At 43.1% G+C, this 15,853-nt stretch overlaps 1 protein-coding gene across 2 annotated transcripts in view; it reads right to left on the reverse strand.

The window, feature by feature from the left end:
* zfhx3b (zinc finger homeobox 3b) overlaps positions 1-15,853 on the reverse strand; it is an 87,525-nt gene that overhangs the window by 57,139 nt on the left and 14,533 nt on the right. For both annotated transcript variants that reach the window (XM_068595979.1, XM_068595978.1), the window contains exon 4: positions 685-916. In XM_068595979.1, coding sequence (XP_068452080.1) covers positions 685-916 — 232 coding nt within the window. The remainder of the gene's footprint in view (positions 1-684; positions 917-15,853) is intronic.

Here is a 15,853-nt window from a genome sequence, read left to right on the forward strand (position 1 = left end):
CCTCTGCATTACATAGACAGCGAGTATGTGTGCGAGGGAAGTAATGGTTCCCTCTTGGAGGGACACACAATAGGGCCCCTTTGTCAGTGCAAAGGAGTTAAAGCGATTGGAAAACTAAATCTCTGCAAAGAAAGAGTGTTAATTGACCCCAGATCACTCTTCCTAATCAGTCCATAATAAATGAGCAGGCACTTTGTTTCAGTCATGCTACTGTTGTTGTAGCTGTGCTCCTGTTGTTGTTGCAGCTGCTGCTGCTGTTGTTCAGCTCCTCCTCCTATGACCTTAATGAACTGTCTCAATATGTCTTTGATGGCTGAAAAGGACAGCTCCCATTAAAAGGGTTCAGCTTTTGCTGCTGAAGGCAGAATTATTTTGTGTCAATGAGATTGACCTAAAATGTTATCAATATCAAAAATACACTAGAAAAATTAAGTTATTGGAACGAGATTGAGGGACATAACTCCCAGGAATGTTGTCTCTGGCGCTAAATGTAAAATGAAGAGAGTAAGAAATTGTGAACGCACATTTTGATAACTCAGACATAGAAAGTGTCTCAGCTGAGAGATGGATGTGTTTATGTGTACGGGAAACAGAGCAGCAAAGACAGAGAGATCAACAAAGTAAAACAAAGGCAGACACATGAAGAGAACCTAACAAAAAAGGCCAACAGGGGCAGTTTCTGACCTGTATCTGAAGAAGAGCATTTGCGAATGGTAAAGATGGAGTTGAGGTCCTCGTCCTCCTCCGGCAGGCCCTTCTGCAAGCGCTGAAGCTTCCTGAGGCTCTCGCTGCGCTGGTGCTTCATGGAGCGCACATGCTGGATCAGGTTGAGCTTGGCCTTGGTCGAGTAGTTGCACAGCACACAATGGTAGTAGCAGGCATCACCCTCCACCGCATGTTCGTGCTGCTGCAGGTGCTGTGGGAGGGAATAAAGAGAGAGAGAAAGAGAGAGAGAGAGAGAGAGAGAGAGAGAGAGAGAGAGAGAGAGAGAGAGAGAGAGAGGGGAAGAGAGAAGAAGAGAGAGAAATGAACATGGAGAAAGAGGGAGCGGGAAAGAGAGAACGAGGTTATTATAGATGGCAGATAGCTGGCTAAGCACCACCGACTCACTTTCACTCAAACAGTTGGCAAATGAACAAATCAATTCCCAATCACAGCCCTGTTGTTTAACATCCAGACCTCTTCCACTTCAGGACAACTGTTTGGACTGCGCACTTTGTCTGCGTGAGTGTCTGTATCAGTGGGCTAACAGGACAGGAGAGGCCTAGGATGCACGCAAATCTCAGGGGCACGAGCACAGGCAGGAATCGCATCAGCCACCCTTCAGAAGCCGTGGGTCTACAGCCTCGCAGACGGAAGGGAGCATTGATCCCCTTCACTCAACAGAAGCCTCCCGTCTCTGAAAAGGAAACTCCAAACATCTGCTTGTTTCACGCATGGAATACTAAATATTGATCACGGCGAGTTAAATCCTCGCTCTCGTACAGAGAAACGGAGGCAAAGTGAGCCGGTGTTGAGGCAGGAGGGGGATTTAGTACACTCTGAGAGAAACGGGAACATTCCACAACAGGAGGACAACCTTCAGAGGACGGGAAATCAGCACTAGTATTGACCCGTCAACCCCAGCACTTCCTCCAAGACTGAACAGCAGACCTAGTCCAGCCTTCAGTCCATCCTCCGCTGTGTCACAACATGCCTAACGCCCCGTAGTGACACCATACCACCACAACCTCTTGTCACACCACAGCGCTCCAATATAATTACCTCCTGCATGGCTCAATCAATGATGCAAGGCCAACACAATATGGCTGGGCCTGGTGTGAGCATCAGCGTTATTGACCACTATCCTAAAGCATCACACTGATTGTTTCTGCATGTTTACAATGAAAGCCCCAGACTCGGTATGGCCACTTGTGTCATGCCTGTCATGTGCTGCTTCTAATCTCAAACTCTCGCTGTCTCGCTGTGGATTTCTGCAGCTGCGATCAATGCCAATCACCAAAGGTTTTCCTCTTTTTTCTCGTATCTCCTTGGCGCCCATGCCAAGAGAATAAAATAATATATTTAAATGGTGGGTATGTCCGACAAAGTATTTTGGATTTTATATATACAAGAAGATCATTACTAAAATCATTAAGAGAGCTGAAAGCTTGTGATTAAAATTGAGTCAATCAGGTTGTATTACCAATTCTGTATTTAAAGAGAATAAACCTCTCTGCGTTCATTACACATCAGGCTTACACTCTGATAAAGGTTGAGGAAACTGAACCCTTCATCAAGTGGAACTGAACTATATGCTCTCCTGTTTGGCAGGCTGGAAAATATAAAAGCATTGGGAACATTAGACATTTAACCACATTACTTCACAATCAGGTGTTGACAGGCTATTGGAAAAAAAAGTCATAACAATATTATGCTTCCCTAAAATGCTCTTGTCCCTTTCTCCTAATGTTTAATTTTCTGGCAATATTGGAATATCGCTATGAGGTTTTCTGAGCTATTGTGTTTCATTCTCTTTGGTTTCATATTTCTCACTTCTACACCTAAAATGTGCATTAAGACACCGCTTCCAGGAAAAGAAATGAGAGTTTTTTTTCTCTCTCTCCTTTTTGTGAGCCCCACAGCTCAGTGTAATAGAGTTATTAGGTGATTGTAAGAGGCTCTGTGTCTCTGTGTGCTCTACTTTCTCGCCTCGTTTTAAGCCATCTATGATGTCATGAATAGGTGTTGCAGGATATTGTGGGAGCCCTCCTCCTTTTCCTCTAAGCACAAATATTGCATCAGAACAAAGGTAGAGAAACCTGAGAGACAGATTCAGTTATAGATAACACCAAATCCATCATGCAAACTGCTTTTACTCAGAGCAGATGTCTTGAATTAAAAGAACAGAGCTCTTGTAGCAAACGACTCAAGGCTCCAAAAAAACATGGCAAGTTTTAAAAAATGACATTACGTGACCAAAACTTCAAAGATAGTCCTGGGAGTTTTATAGTTTCCCATAAAAAGCACAGGGTTTATATAGGAATGAACCTGAGACCGCCTGCCCGTGAATCGACGATAACTCACTATAAACCTGACTGGCCAGGAAGACAGCCTCAACAGAGCTCAAGTGTGCCTGCCCTAGTGCTTGTAGCTCTGTCTTCAATGTCAAATGGCTACACCTGTAAACCACCACTTTCACCATCTCTGCACTAGCTATGACCCAACAAAGTCTTGGACATTTTTGAGTTAGTGAACGAGGTAAGAGGTCAAACCAAAGAGTGATCAGTGAGGTGGCTCCTGCTCATTCAGTATTACAGAGAGGACTGAGTCAAAAATATACCATAGGGCCTGGGAGAACAGCATAGCTCAGCCCATAAGTGCAAAACCCCTCTGATCATCACACGCACTAACTCCATCTAACGTAGATTGTCACTGGATTTCGTAGGAATTATCCATAGGATTATAGCCAAGAGCCCAAACACAGTATGGCCACAGTACACTCGCAGTGCATAGCCCTCACACACCCACAGACACCCATTGAATGTGAAACATAATAATGCACGAGACAGGGCCTATGTCTGTTTCCTATGAACCTGCAATGAAGCCCCTAGTTGATAAATCACCTCCAACTGGAGTGCAGGAATTTGGCGGCTTAATGAAAAAGTCATGTTGAGCTGGGAGTAGTTGGTCAGGCCGGCTCTGGGGTTTCTAAGCGCCCTATCGAGGCCCCAACAGGAGGGGAGCGGTGGAGCATAATGGGGGAAGCTGGCGGAGTCAGTGGCATGGATTCAATACCACTGCACTGTCTGGGAATTTACAGCAGTCATATAGGAGATTCAGCTGAGCAAGTATAAATGTGTGACTTGCTAGAGTACAGTGATGTACTCAAAAGCAATTGGGCATGGGAGATATGTCGTGTGCATTTTAATGTATGTGTGGTTTGATTGACTAGATCACAAAGACACATTGATTGGATGTACACATATTCATATTTGAGATATACTGCAGTGTTTTAAAAGAGAGATGCAGGCCGCTACAGTAAAAATGGTGGCTAGTTGAATAACCCTAAATTATATTAAACTACATTTGTTAGTTATAGATTTTAATTACATTAAACATGAGATATCACCGTTAATCAATGATTTTCTACTGAAAGGCCCAGTTATAAGCTTTGTTTTCCACTGTGGTGATTTTCATAGTTTAAAAATGTTTTTCAAGCCTCTCTCTTCCATGGAGCACCTTATCTCTGTGGAGGCTGAAGCAGTGCTCTGTGCTTTTTCAGGTAGAGAGGGACAGGGGCGGTGTGGGCACCACCCCATCCTCTCACGCACAACTCTCCAGTGCACCTTGCCCTCTGAGTGGGCAATGCATACCTGCATCAGTTTCACCACCCACCAAGAGCACTGCATACATCTGCATTTCCATCCACTTAAATGCAAAGTAAAAGTGCACCTTTAACACAAAACAGTGTGGTTGCTGAGAGAGCCCAAATAACACAAGGTAGAGGTGGGTATTACTGGAAGGGTTGAAGGGAGACAGAGAGCCAGTAATTCCAAAGAATTGCTCCCAATGGAGCAGTATAATATAGAATGTACACACTGCAGACACGTACAACAATATAGACAAAGAGGACATTAGAAATGTATGCACACAAACATGCACATACAGTCTCTCACAAACAAAGCCACATACCATCATAATCATTCCCTAATTTCCACCATTACATTTGTTAGTGCTGTTAATACAAAATAAATGCATTAAAACAGATGACTTTCTGTGAGCTAAATAGCTAACAATTCTAAGAGCATTGCTTTGTAACTGTCGCTCCATCTCTATTCTCAGCACAAGAAGCTGGTGTCTGAGTGTGTGTGTCTATGTGTGTGAGCCATAGGAAAGAAATTTAGAAATTTAGAAATTCCTCTACAATCACAGAGGTAAACAGGTAATCTACAAACTCGTCCTGGGCTTGAAATGTGTTAAAATAAGTCAAGCAGCACCTTTGTTATTCAAACATAGTGATGTCATGGCAGCAATCATAACCAGTGAGGTAACCCTATTTCACTCTGAAGGGAAACAATGTAATGTGCCTGTTAGGTTAAAAAAACACTGTGACCAAAGGGAGAGGAAACATACTTGTATGGCTTAATCACTGTCTGACAACTGTGGCCATATACATGTACCTAGATTACATGCATATATTTCTTACTATCCTGTTGTATCCAAAAGAGAACATATGAAAAGTAACCGCCAAACACTGCCTAATTATGAAGGTTATAAATCAGGATTAGATTTGGAGTTGGGGTCCAGACAAGGACAGTATTTTAATTTAATAACCTCTGTCTTCACAGCAGCAGTGCTTTTGTACATGTGCAGCATTGTGTTTCTCATAAATCTGAACTCTGGGATTCCCCTGGAAAGTCAACAGGTTATTTAGTAAAGCAAAGCCGAGTGACTGGAGTCAGTGAGTGCTCACAGCTTGGCTTGTGTTTCCCTGTCTCTACCAGCAGCACAACCATCAGCCCCACTGGGTGCCAAGTGCGGTGGCTGCATTGAATTAGCCACTGCAAGCTGCAACATGCCTAAAATTTAGGAGGAGAAGAAGAGGGGGTGGGGGGGTTGTGTAGTCCATGCTCAAACTGTCTACCTACTGCTTCCGGAAACCTCATCCCCACCCTGGTCCTTTCTTCTCCTGTACTCTTGCTAATCCCCACCACCCCTCCACTGCATCCTGTCCCTGTGTCTCATACTACATAATGTGCTACGTTGCTTTCTCTACTGCTTTGCCGTAGAAATGATCCATCACTATCGGTGAATAAAAACAGGCTACATATTTGTCTCTGGGAGGGAATAGAGAAACAAAACGGTCCTCTGTGTCGAAAGGGAGGGCAGCGAGCTAAAGACGGATCGCTGTAGGTGTCCTTGGAGAGGACGACTTAAGCCTATGAAACAAAGTAGCCGGAGAGGGGTCGTGGAGACACTTAAAGACAATGTAGCTACTGGTTCTCCACACCCACCACTCTTACTTACTTTAACATTAAATAAAGCAATAATTATTGAATTCCGTTTGAATGAGTAAGATGCTAGAAAGTAAACAATGGGAACATAATTGCAGAGGGAATGCAATCAATGCAGGCAGTCATTTGGGCCATGTTGATTGTGTAGGCTGCTGTATGTGTTGAGTGCGTGTGTAAGTGTGTGCACATTCGTGGAGCCCTTGCAAACTACGATGAGCTAAAGGGAGTATGTGCAGTGACAAGGAGCTGAGTAATACACTTTCCCATGCGCACGCACAAAACAAGAGTTGGGTAATCCCTCCTTCAATAATGACCAAGGGCTCTAAACAATAGTTCTCAATCAGCTGATCGATGTGTCCAGATAATTCATGTGCGAGTCACTGTCTTTGAAAGGAGAAGAGGAGGAGGATAAGCAAGCGGGCGGTAGAGAGATCAATGCCCTGTGTGGTGATAACGAGCCTGGGCCTATGCCCACAGGAGCCCAACACTGGCGTCCAGGGTCTCTCTCATTAAGAACATTTGGATAAGCATGGCTATACATACATAATGTGCACTTCTCATCGTAGCCAGATAAACACATTTCCTCTCTTCTTAATGAGCTAGGTCCTGCTTTTGTGACACACAGTGATGATAGGCAGGAAATGATGTCAATATCCAAATAAAAAAAAGAGTAAAGCAAATTAACAGCAAGCTGTTGGCGTCCTCTTTCAGTAGCTAATTAACAGCTTAACCTCCTGGTGCTTTTATGAAAGCCTTGCTGGGAGGAGCTTGCCAGAATTGCAGTACAATGACTCTGCCTGCAGGAGGCAAAAGCAGGGTGGAGCCATGGGGGTACCCAAACAACTGTTACAGACACTTGATGACATGTGCTGTGGCAAGGTACCATCTGGAATAAGATTGGGGCAAATCAGGACCTGCCCGAGCCCTTCTCTCCATTACCCAAAGCACTGAGTCAACGTCACAACCCATCCATTTTGGACAGTGGTGACAATAATTACTTATGTACGGCTGGGGAAGATTTTGTATTTTATTTTCATTTGAGCAAAACAGGAGGCACACAGCAGGCTGAACGTTTCAGGTTTTGTGTTTGAATAACAGCTCATTGAATCAGTGTCTTACTGACACTCTTATCACAATAATTATTAATGACATTAGGGAGAAAATGAATATGTCTTAACTCTGATTGTGTTGTCAAAAAATAAATACAAAACAGCAATATCTCTAAATCTCTCAAGGCTACAATGACATTTTCATATATATTCAAAAAACAAGCAGGTCTGTGGTCTGGGTTTCTGCACCTAAAACCAACCCAACTTCTCCAGTCTCTACTCTGGTATCTGAGTATTCTTCACAAGCAGACAAGGTGGCCACTAATATTACTCTAAAAATCCCTGTCTTCCATGCAAGATTCACAGCCAAAGTAACAAGTCATATACTCCTGTTGCACTGTGGATCCTTTTTTTTGTATGCAGCTTTTTCAGATGCTCCCTGTGAGGGGTCGTTGTTTACGATACAAATCACAGGAATACCTGTCAAGTTATAAATCAAACAGAATCATCTTTGACTTCAATGTGATATAGAGGAAAATCTCAGAAATGTATAAACAGGCTGCTAATGCACTTGTGTGCATACCACATAAGAATAATAGATGGACGACATAGATCTGGACTGGGCTGTACTGTAGGTCACTGTGTTAGTGGGCTACAGGCAGAGGCAGGCAAGACAAGAGTCTCCAACACCTCACTGACTCTCCTTTGTCACTTGCAGCGATGACAATGACAGAATGGCCACGAATGTGGGCAGCAGAAATCTTTGTATATGGAGGCAAAGGATAAAAAAGAGTTTGGAGAGGGCACAGGTGACAGATCCCTATAAGAGTGGGGGAGACAGTGAGTCGGGGATAGGAGGGAGTTGGATTAAGATACAGGCAAACACCACTTGTAATGATCAATGCAGTCAGTGAGAATTAAATTCAGAGCAGGAACATTACCCAAACACAATTAGTCCTCAAGAACAAACATCACACTCTGCCGTGAATGCAGATTCATCGCCATATTAATGTGAGGGAGTAGCCATCAGAAGTCAAAAGGACTCCATCAGAAAAATGTGTCTGACGAGGCCTTTTAGAAAGTCAATGTCAAGATGATGTGTCCCCATCTCACCTTGTGGAGAATGGTCATCCAAAAAAAAATCCCTTAAATGCGCCCACTGCAATGGGGGTGACCAATAGCTATACTTAGAGGACTGCAGGTCGGCCCACGCTCTAGCTTCTAAGCCTATTGTCATTAGCTGATCTCCTGTTCCACGTTTTCGCTGACGTAACGGCAGAGAGGAGACACAAAATACAGTCTCCTCAGGCTTGTATTATCTAGCTTTCACCCCTGGCGTACTCAGTTTGGTAGTGTAAATATTTCATTACCACATAATTGGTTGCTGCTTCAGGCTACTGTAACACTGTATGTTTTCCCACTATCCTGTATCCTTTTTATGTAAAATTCATAGAAATGTGTTTTGGTGAGAGGGTGTTTGAGATCTCATAAGGGGAAATGTTAGTTGTTCATGCACTGCCCTCGCACAAGCTTTCTAGAGACACAAGCTCATTAAGAACAGTGATGATGTGCTCAGCCTGTGTCAATATTTAACCCAGTCTTACACCGTTATCTCTATTAGAAGCACTGCGCCGACAAAAGGAGCAACATGGCTTTTGAGTGGTCTTCTTCTTAAAATGAAAATTAATGAGTGGGGTTGAGTGGAGGTGAATATACAGAGTAGGTCTATATGTGTGCTTATTTGCATAGAACATGAAGTACCTTGTTGGAGGGAAACTGCTGTTGAGGGTTCTTCAAGCAATTCATGCACCAAACACCCACCCGATTCACCTGTCAACTCTTGCAACTAAAAGCTGCAACTTTAATGACTGAAACCCTGACATTACACGTTGGGTGTCATAAACTACATATAAAAAGAATTTTAAAAAAAGCTAAACATTTAAGTGTAGTGAAAAATACTATTGCTTCCATAGTTTGGGATCAAAACCATATAATCGTAATAGTATTAAAGCTTGAATTAGAACCCTATCATTAAGATGCAGAAAGACACAGCTGTTGCTCCACCAACCTCTCTCATAGAGACCTATTTTTTCATGAAACCCATCATAGTCTATGACCTATGTTAACAAGACGGTAGTTCACTTTTGATGAATGCTGTGCAGTACCCCTCCTCCTCCCTACGAGCACAGCCAACTCTATCACTAATACACATGTGACTCGCTAACACAGATATCTTTACAGGGTCATTCTGCTGGGCCTGCTCATTAGCCAAAGAAAAAGACATAACTCCACTTTCCATAAAAAAAAAAGAAACTAAAGTGCTCATTGATCAGGGTGATCGATTGAGGATCAATAACCTAAACCCTCATCATTCCCAGTGCAGCATAATTGCAGCTGAGATATAGTTGTCATCACTAAAAATCAAACACAAACCAGACTAATTGGAAGAAGCCTAGCGCTTAGCTCAAGCTGGCAAAAAGTTATACAAAGCTCCAGAAAGACTTGTGATGGTCGGCCATTGGGGTTTCCTAAAATAACTGCTCATGCCAGTAGCAAATGTCACCATGGAGGTCATTGTGCTGGCTGCCCGTTTGGGGACATTTAATACAGAGCATAACAAGCTACCACCTAAGAGTGCTTTATATCCCTTCTCACATAACTTTTGCACACAAGTTATAAGATCACATGCAGTCACAATTTTATTGCACAATTTGTGATTTTAATCTAATATTTTAGGGGGTTGGTCTTATTATATAATTTGTTTCTGACCTCTGTGTTGAGCAGTGGTCAGACAAAAATATGTAATTTTCCACTCTAGTAGTTCAGCACAGTAAAGAGGCTTAGAGAGTTGGTAAAGCAAAGATGCGTGCCTGATATAATAGATATTTTACGGACTGGCATCGCAGCCACGCTCCCCTTATGGCTGTACCATATACACTGCTCAATCGTGCAAAAAATCTCAAACTATACTTCAAAGCCTACCACTTTTCCCCTTCCTGTTTATTGATTAGATAGAGCTCTTGTTCAGTAATTGTGCAGTAAATCAAGCATGGTGAGCACTAATCTCAAACCTGGGAGGAAAGTGTTAAAGGTAAAACCTGCTGAAAAGTGCATAATTACGGTGCCGTGTTCCTCCAGCAGAGAGGGTATACTCCTCCCTCTCACATTTCTCACTCACTGCCTGCCTGCGCAACCAGAGGCAGCGGGGAGAAGGGTTGGCAGAGGAGCAACGGGAAGTGTATACAGTTTCTAACCACCTCTTACTCCCTCCCTTACTCTTTCAATCCTTCTTTCCCGCAATGCATTCCCAACCAAAGCGCCGGGGGCGCCATGCTTGTAAAGAAACCACAGCCTTTTGAGTGCCTCTTGTATTTACAAACGGAGGCATGTTGGAATCAAAGGCATTACCACATGACATAACACATTAAACAGCTGGCAGATTGAGAATTTATAGACTGAATAGATAGTGAGTGGGGTAAACAGGAATTGTGACATTGTTGGATCAGCTATCTAGCTATACTTGGTATGAGAGCTAAACTTACCAAAACCAGGGTACTGAATAGGAATCAAAGGCTGCAGCTCACTCCTCTCCCATGCTTTGCCTTCCTTTCTAGTACACAGCTCAGGCTATACTCCAGGTGGAGACAGTTATCACTTTCCCATCAACTTCCTGTTCCTAATGTCTCTCCTTCCCCCTTTTCTCTCTCTGCTCTCTCGCTCCCAGTTGCACAACTTCGTTTCTGTGCCATGTTTGAAGAAATACAAAGCTGTATCTTTCCCCCCATCTTCTGAAGTAGTAAAATCTGCAGTTAGGAGATTTTTTTTCCTCATCTCTTCTTCCTCTATCCTCCTCCCCCAATGCTTTCCCCATGTTGCTGTTCTGCATAATCTCACCTCAGTTTTTATTTCACCCTCATCAGCAGGGACCTAAAAATAAATGATAAATGGAATATGATATTTTAAAGTCTTATCCCTTATCTGTTCTTACAGGGGAATAATAGGGTAGTTAATCCTGCAGATCCTTCTCAAATTGATTAATCAGCACATGCGGACAATCAAATAAATGATTAATATTCCCCAGTCCTGTGGTCGGACAGTTACCCCTGAAACCATCAGTAATAATTCAGTAACCCTTCCCAGACCACAGGCTGCAGCTAGTCAGCCTCACTCAGCATCAGCCCTCTGATGTTCAGCAGGACTTTGAACTCCCCGTACAGAAACTCAGACTCACCAGGAATAAAACAATCTGCAGTCCACTGTCTCTCTCAAACCCTTCTACAATGCCTGCCTACCTGATGAAACTTCCACGCCATATACAATATATAGAATGTAGGGTGGAAAGCAAAATATATAAGACAAGGGGTGCTTCTTCGAATTGCCGTTCAAGATAGCAGCACACCCTCATACTACTGCGGGAGGCTAGAGAAACAAATCTGGATTCTATTTGACTATACCAACAGGCTACAAATCAAATAGTCTCAAATCCTTTCTGTATAACACAGAGGCCAATTCTAACAATTCACCATGCCCTTGAGCAAAAACCCAACCCATGTTTTATGTAAGCACTAGGTGACGCGCCTGAAAAAACTAATGCCACCGTTTTCCCACAGCAAGAGAACCAGATGTCTCCAGGCACTCACACACAGACAGAAAAATACACAGACAGACAGACAGAGAGACATGCTGTTTAGCAGCACCTCTCCCAGGCCTCACCACACTGAGCACACCCTGTCCTGGTGGTGGACAAAAGGGGGAATCTCCATTGAAATGGGCCTTCTTTTCTCTACCGTTACCCATGCTATTATCCCTCCCACAGAGGTCAGCGAACAGCCATCTTCGTTGCGCTCTTCTGCATCTGCCAGCTATTACTGTTCTTAATCAGAGAAGCTGAGGAGAGCACATCTTGCTCCCCCACATTTGCACCCAGACCGGGAATTGAATGGTCAGTCCGGGGGCTGGGTTAGGATGGGAGATATATGTGTGTGTGAGTGTGTCATTTAAAGGGGCAGGAGGTAAACACTGCTCGAAGGTGTGGAATGTCTGCTCTGCTTCTAACAGGCCTGGAGTGTTATGGTCGTTGATGTCCGTGTCTGCCAGTGCTTGGACACATGATGCAAGTACTGTACTCCAACACACACAGACACACGCACGCACGTACGTAAGTATGTACACAGACTGTTTCACCCTAATCCCTTCTCTATTCCGTACAGGAGGCTTGGCCTTTGTGTTGCCTGTGCAGCTGTCGAGTGTGACGAACACTACTCTACCACCACCAGGACACAGTGACTTTTCACTGCATAGCTATGTTTTAATACGGCTGCCTCGCATTATTACAGCCATTTAAAATCCACCTAAGTAGCCACTGACCTCGGGGAGTTTACACAGGCTAAGAGAAGGTTGAGTTTTAGCTATATCACACATTGATGGCCTTTAACTAGTGTTTGAGAGACTTGAAATGATTGGCTATACGAACTAGAGTCACAACTGGGGAAGACCGGGCTCTAAAGTGAGTGGCCATTCAGTGCTCTTGCCAATATGCCTCATGATATATAGCTTTGTCTTTAATAGGCACGGGCATGGTGTGTAGGGCAGTGTCGTGAAAAAGCCTCAGTTTTATATAAGCGTTACAGTTCACTTTGATCTGTTCTCTTGCTCTACTGTTTATAAATCAGCCACACAAATATTTATGAGCGGAACGAGGAAAATGGCTAGTCTGGTTTGTATCTCTACCCTCTATTCCTCCCTCCTTCCCTACTGTGTTCCCTCCCACTCCCCGTGGCTGATGTGCGGATGAGGCCACCGCAGTTGCAGAGCGAGCGCATAGGCCCCAGGCCACATCCATCATATCTGTTCGGTCTCTGGCTATTGTGTGGCCTAAGAGAAGGCCGATCTAACCAAAGCGAGAAACAGCATAGTCAAACATATGCTTGTAAGTGGAGTGCAGAAACACACATATGCATTAGTCTCCCTTACTAACGCATCACTAGTTCATCAGCTACAATGCTCTATTAACTATTACAGCCATGTTCAAAAAGATGAGCTCTCACTCCCTTTTAGTTCATCCGTTGCTGCTAACAACACACACACAATGTGACAGGCCCAGAGCTTCTAGATCCATAAGTTTTAATTGCTCCCCCTGCCCTAACCTCTGATCCAGATCACTCTGATATACAGCATCTCTATTAGATTGGGAAGTAGGTAAATATTCTTCTAATGACCCTCAGTTCTAGCGACACCACTGAAAATGTAGAAGCAAAAAAAAAAATCAATCTTGTTTTTTTCCTTTTTGCCCTTCACTGACTCTATTAGTTCCCTTTTTATCTGAGGGTTGACTTCAAAAATGTGGAGGGAGACCGAGCCGAATGGAGTGTCTACTCTCATTTTGACAGGGCAACGGACTTTACTGAGATGCATTTCAGTAATGAGGAGATTACAAACCTATGCTCAGAAGGAAATATCTTTTTACCGCCATCTTGACTGTCCTTCAGTAACACATTGGGTTTACTGAGCCAATAAAGAAAAGTCAGACAACCTTTATCTAAACTGAACAGAATGTTGATCCTGCAATCTAGACTCAAGATAATTTAAAAGATAACACGGTTCAAGCAAGAAAGAGACAAACTCTACCAAATGTTAGACATCACGTTGTGCGGGTGCACGAAGAGATAGTGGTAAAGTCAAGGCCATGTGCACGTGTATGGGTTTGTGCGTTTGTGTGCTCTGTACAGTAAAAGCCAATGAACTGTATGTGTGAGTCTGTGGGCAGGGGTGGTTGGAGGGGTGGGAGTGGGGGTGGTGGACTGGCTTGTCGATCGATGCAGTGATTGGCAGTTAATGGCTTTTCCTGTTCTGCCTTGGTAACCCTGGCCTGATGGCTGTTGCTTCTGATCAGAGATGGCAGATGGTGTTTGATTTTCATATATAAACCCTAACTTTGTGGAGATGGCTTCATCATTTTTAATGATTTAAAAGTTAAGTTGAATACTGGAAATATTCCAATGCTGGATATCTCATCTAAAAAGCCCTAACCTCCCTTCCAGATGTAAGGACTGATCTCTCTTAACTACATGGTTAGTATTTTTGCAATGAGCCACCCAATACTTCAATGATAAATTATTATAATGAAATTCAAAACACATATGTTTTCCTCTATTTTATGTTGGTCTTGTTTTACAGGCTGCTGGGTCCCAAACTTGCTTCTTATCTAATACGACCACTCAAAGAACAAAAAGCCCAGAAGATCACAGATAATAAACATCCAAAGAACTATCACCAAAGTATACCCTTCCTTTCCCCAAACTACTCAATAATAAAAGTGCACACTCGAAACTAAACTTAATAAAAAGGAGAAAAAGTTGTACATTAAGGAAAATAGAATGATAAGCTCCATTTGAGAAATGAAAGACAATATGATAGAAAAAAGTACAAACAGAAGGTCCTGAAATCTTTCTGTAATTATAATAGTTCCATGTTTTGAGGAGTTTACCTTATTTTTGGCTTCTCACTCAACCGGTTTCAACTTGCTTAAGGCTTGAGTCTGAGGTTTGAGTCTTTTTGATGTCCCACAACCCAGGCATTTTGACATTACATCTCTCCAGAAATTCAAAATGAGCTGATTGCAAAGACAACTAAGAGATCGAGGAGGCCATAGTGTCCATACTGCCTATCTATCTCCAAAGCTGCTGTTACTCTTCACATCATCTCTACAATGATACTTCCTGAGAAACAGAAAGATGTGTCTGAATGTTGGTGAGCACAAAAGCATGTTTTGTGTGTGAAAGAGAGAGAAAGATTAAAGTCACACTGGGACTCATAACTGCAAAATTGATACGCCCTCAGACTGAAAAAAAATAATAAAATACTTTGCTCTACAGAACTTATTAAGAAGCTCTCTCACTCCCTCACGCCTCTCAGCATGCAAATTAATACATTGATCATTTGAATAATAATTTGCATTCCAGATCTCAGAATTTCATGTTCAAACTTTAACAGCTCCCAGAGTTCTCATTGAAACGGTAGCTGCACAGACAGCCCTTATGGTTCAAATTATTTCAACATGACAATTCTAACCGAACAAGCATAAATTAAGGACATTCCTATCTAGTGACAGAGTTAGGCCATCTGAAGGAAGGATCCAAGTTTGAATTATTCAGCAGTCCTTAATATTAGGCCTAGTGTTGATTGAATGTGGTGACATTATGAAAAAGAGTTTGTGGGGCTGGCAAGGAAGGCAGTGAGGGAAGAAAGTATATGATCTGGGACTGAGCCTTGGAGTTCAGTGACTATGGAAACCTTCTCTGCTGTCTGCTCTTCTGAAGAGAGCTCAGACGAAAGAGGCCTCTGTAAATCAACATGAGATTGAAAAGGACTTTATAAAACAAAAATGTGTGTGGCTGCTTACGCTGAACAAAAGCCTGCACTTCAGTCCTTCACTTTCACCAGCTTTGGGTAGTAAAAAAAAGCGTCAGACAGTGTGACCCTGAGGTTTGCCACATAAACAAAGCAGGGTGAGGTGAAGGTGAGCAAGCAACAGAGATGATATGTTGGGGTGGGGCTTAAAGGCTTGGTCGTTAAACTATTTTTTTTTCTCCAACGCCACTCTGTCTATTCTGGGCATCAGTTTGTCATGCAGGAATGTGGCGGCCATAAAGTATCTGTGCCCTTGAGAAACTGAAGAGCATTCTCGTCCCCAACTCTTAAAGCTGTCTCTCTCTCCTTTAGTCACTATCACTTTCCACAACTCACTCCCCCTCTCTCTTAGTTGAAAGTAGAACACAGGTGTAGAAGATGGCACCCGTGGGAAAGATA

Source organism: Clinocottus analis, unplaced genomic scaffold (genome assembly GCF_023055335.1).
Source record: "Clinocottus analis isolate CAN_PGR_092001 unplaced genomic scaffold, fCliAna1.0.p SCAF_33, whole genome shotgun sequence".
Classification (NCBI taxonomy): Eukaryota; Metazoa; Chordata; class Actinopteri; order Perciformes; family Cottidae; genus Clinocottus; species Clinocottus analis.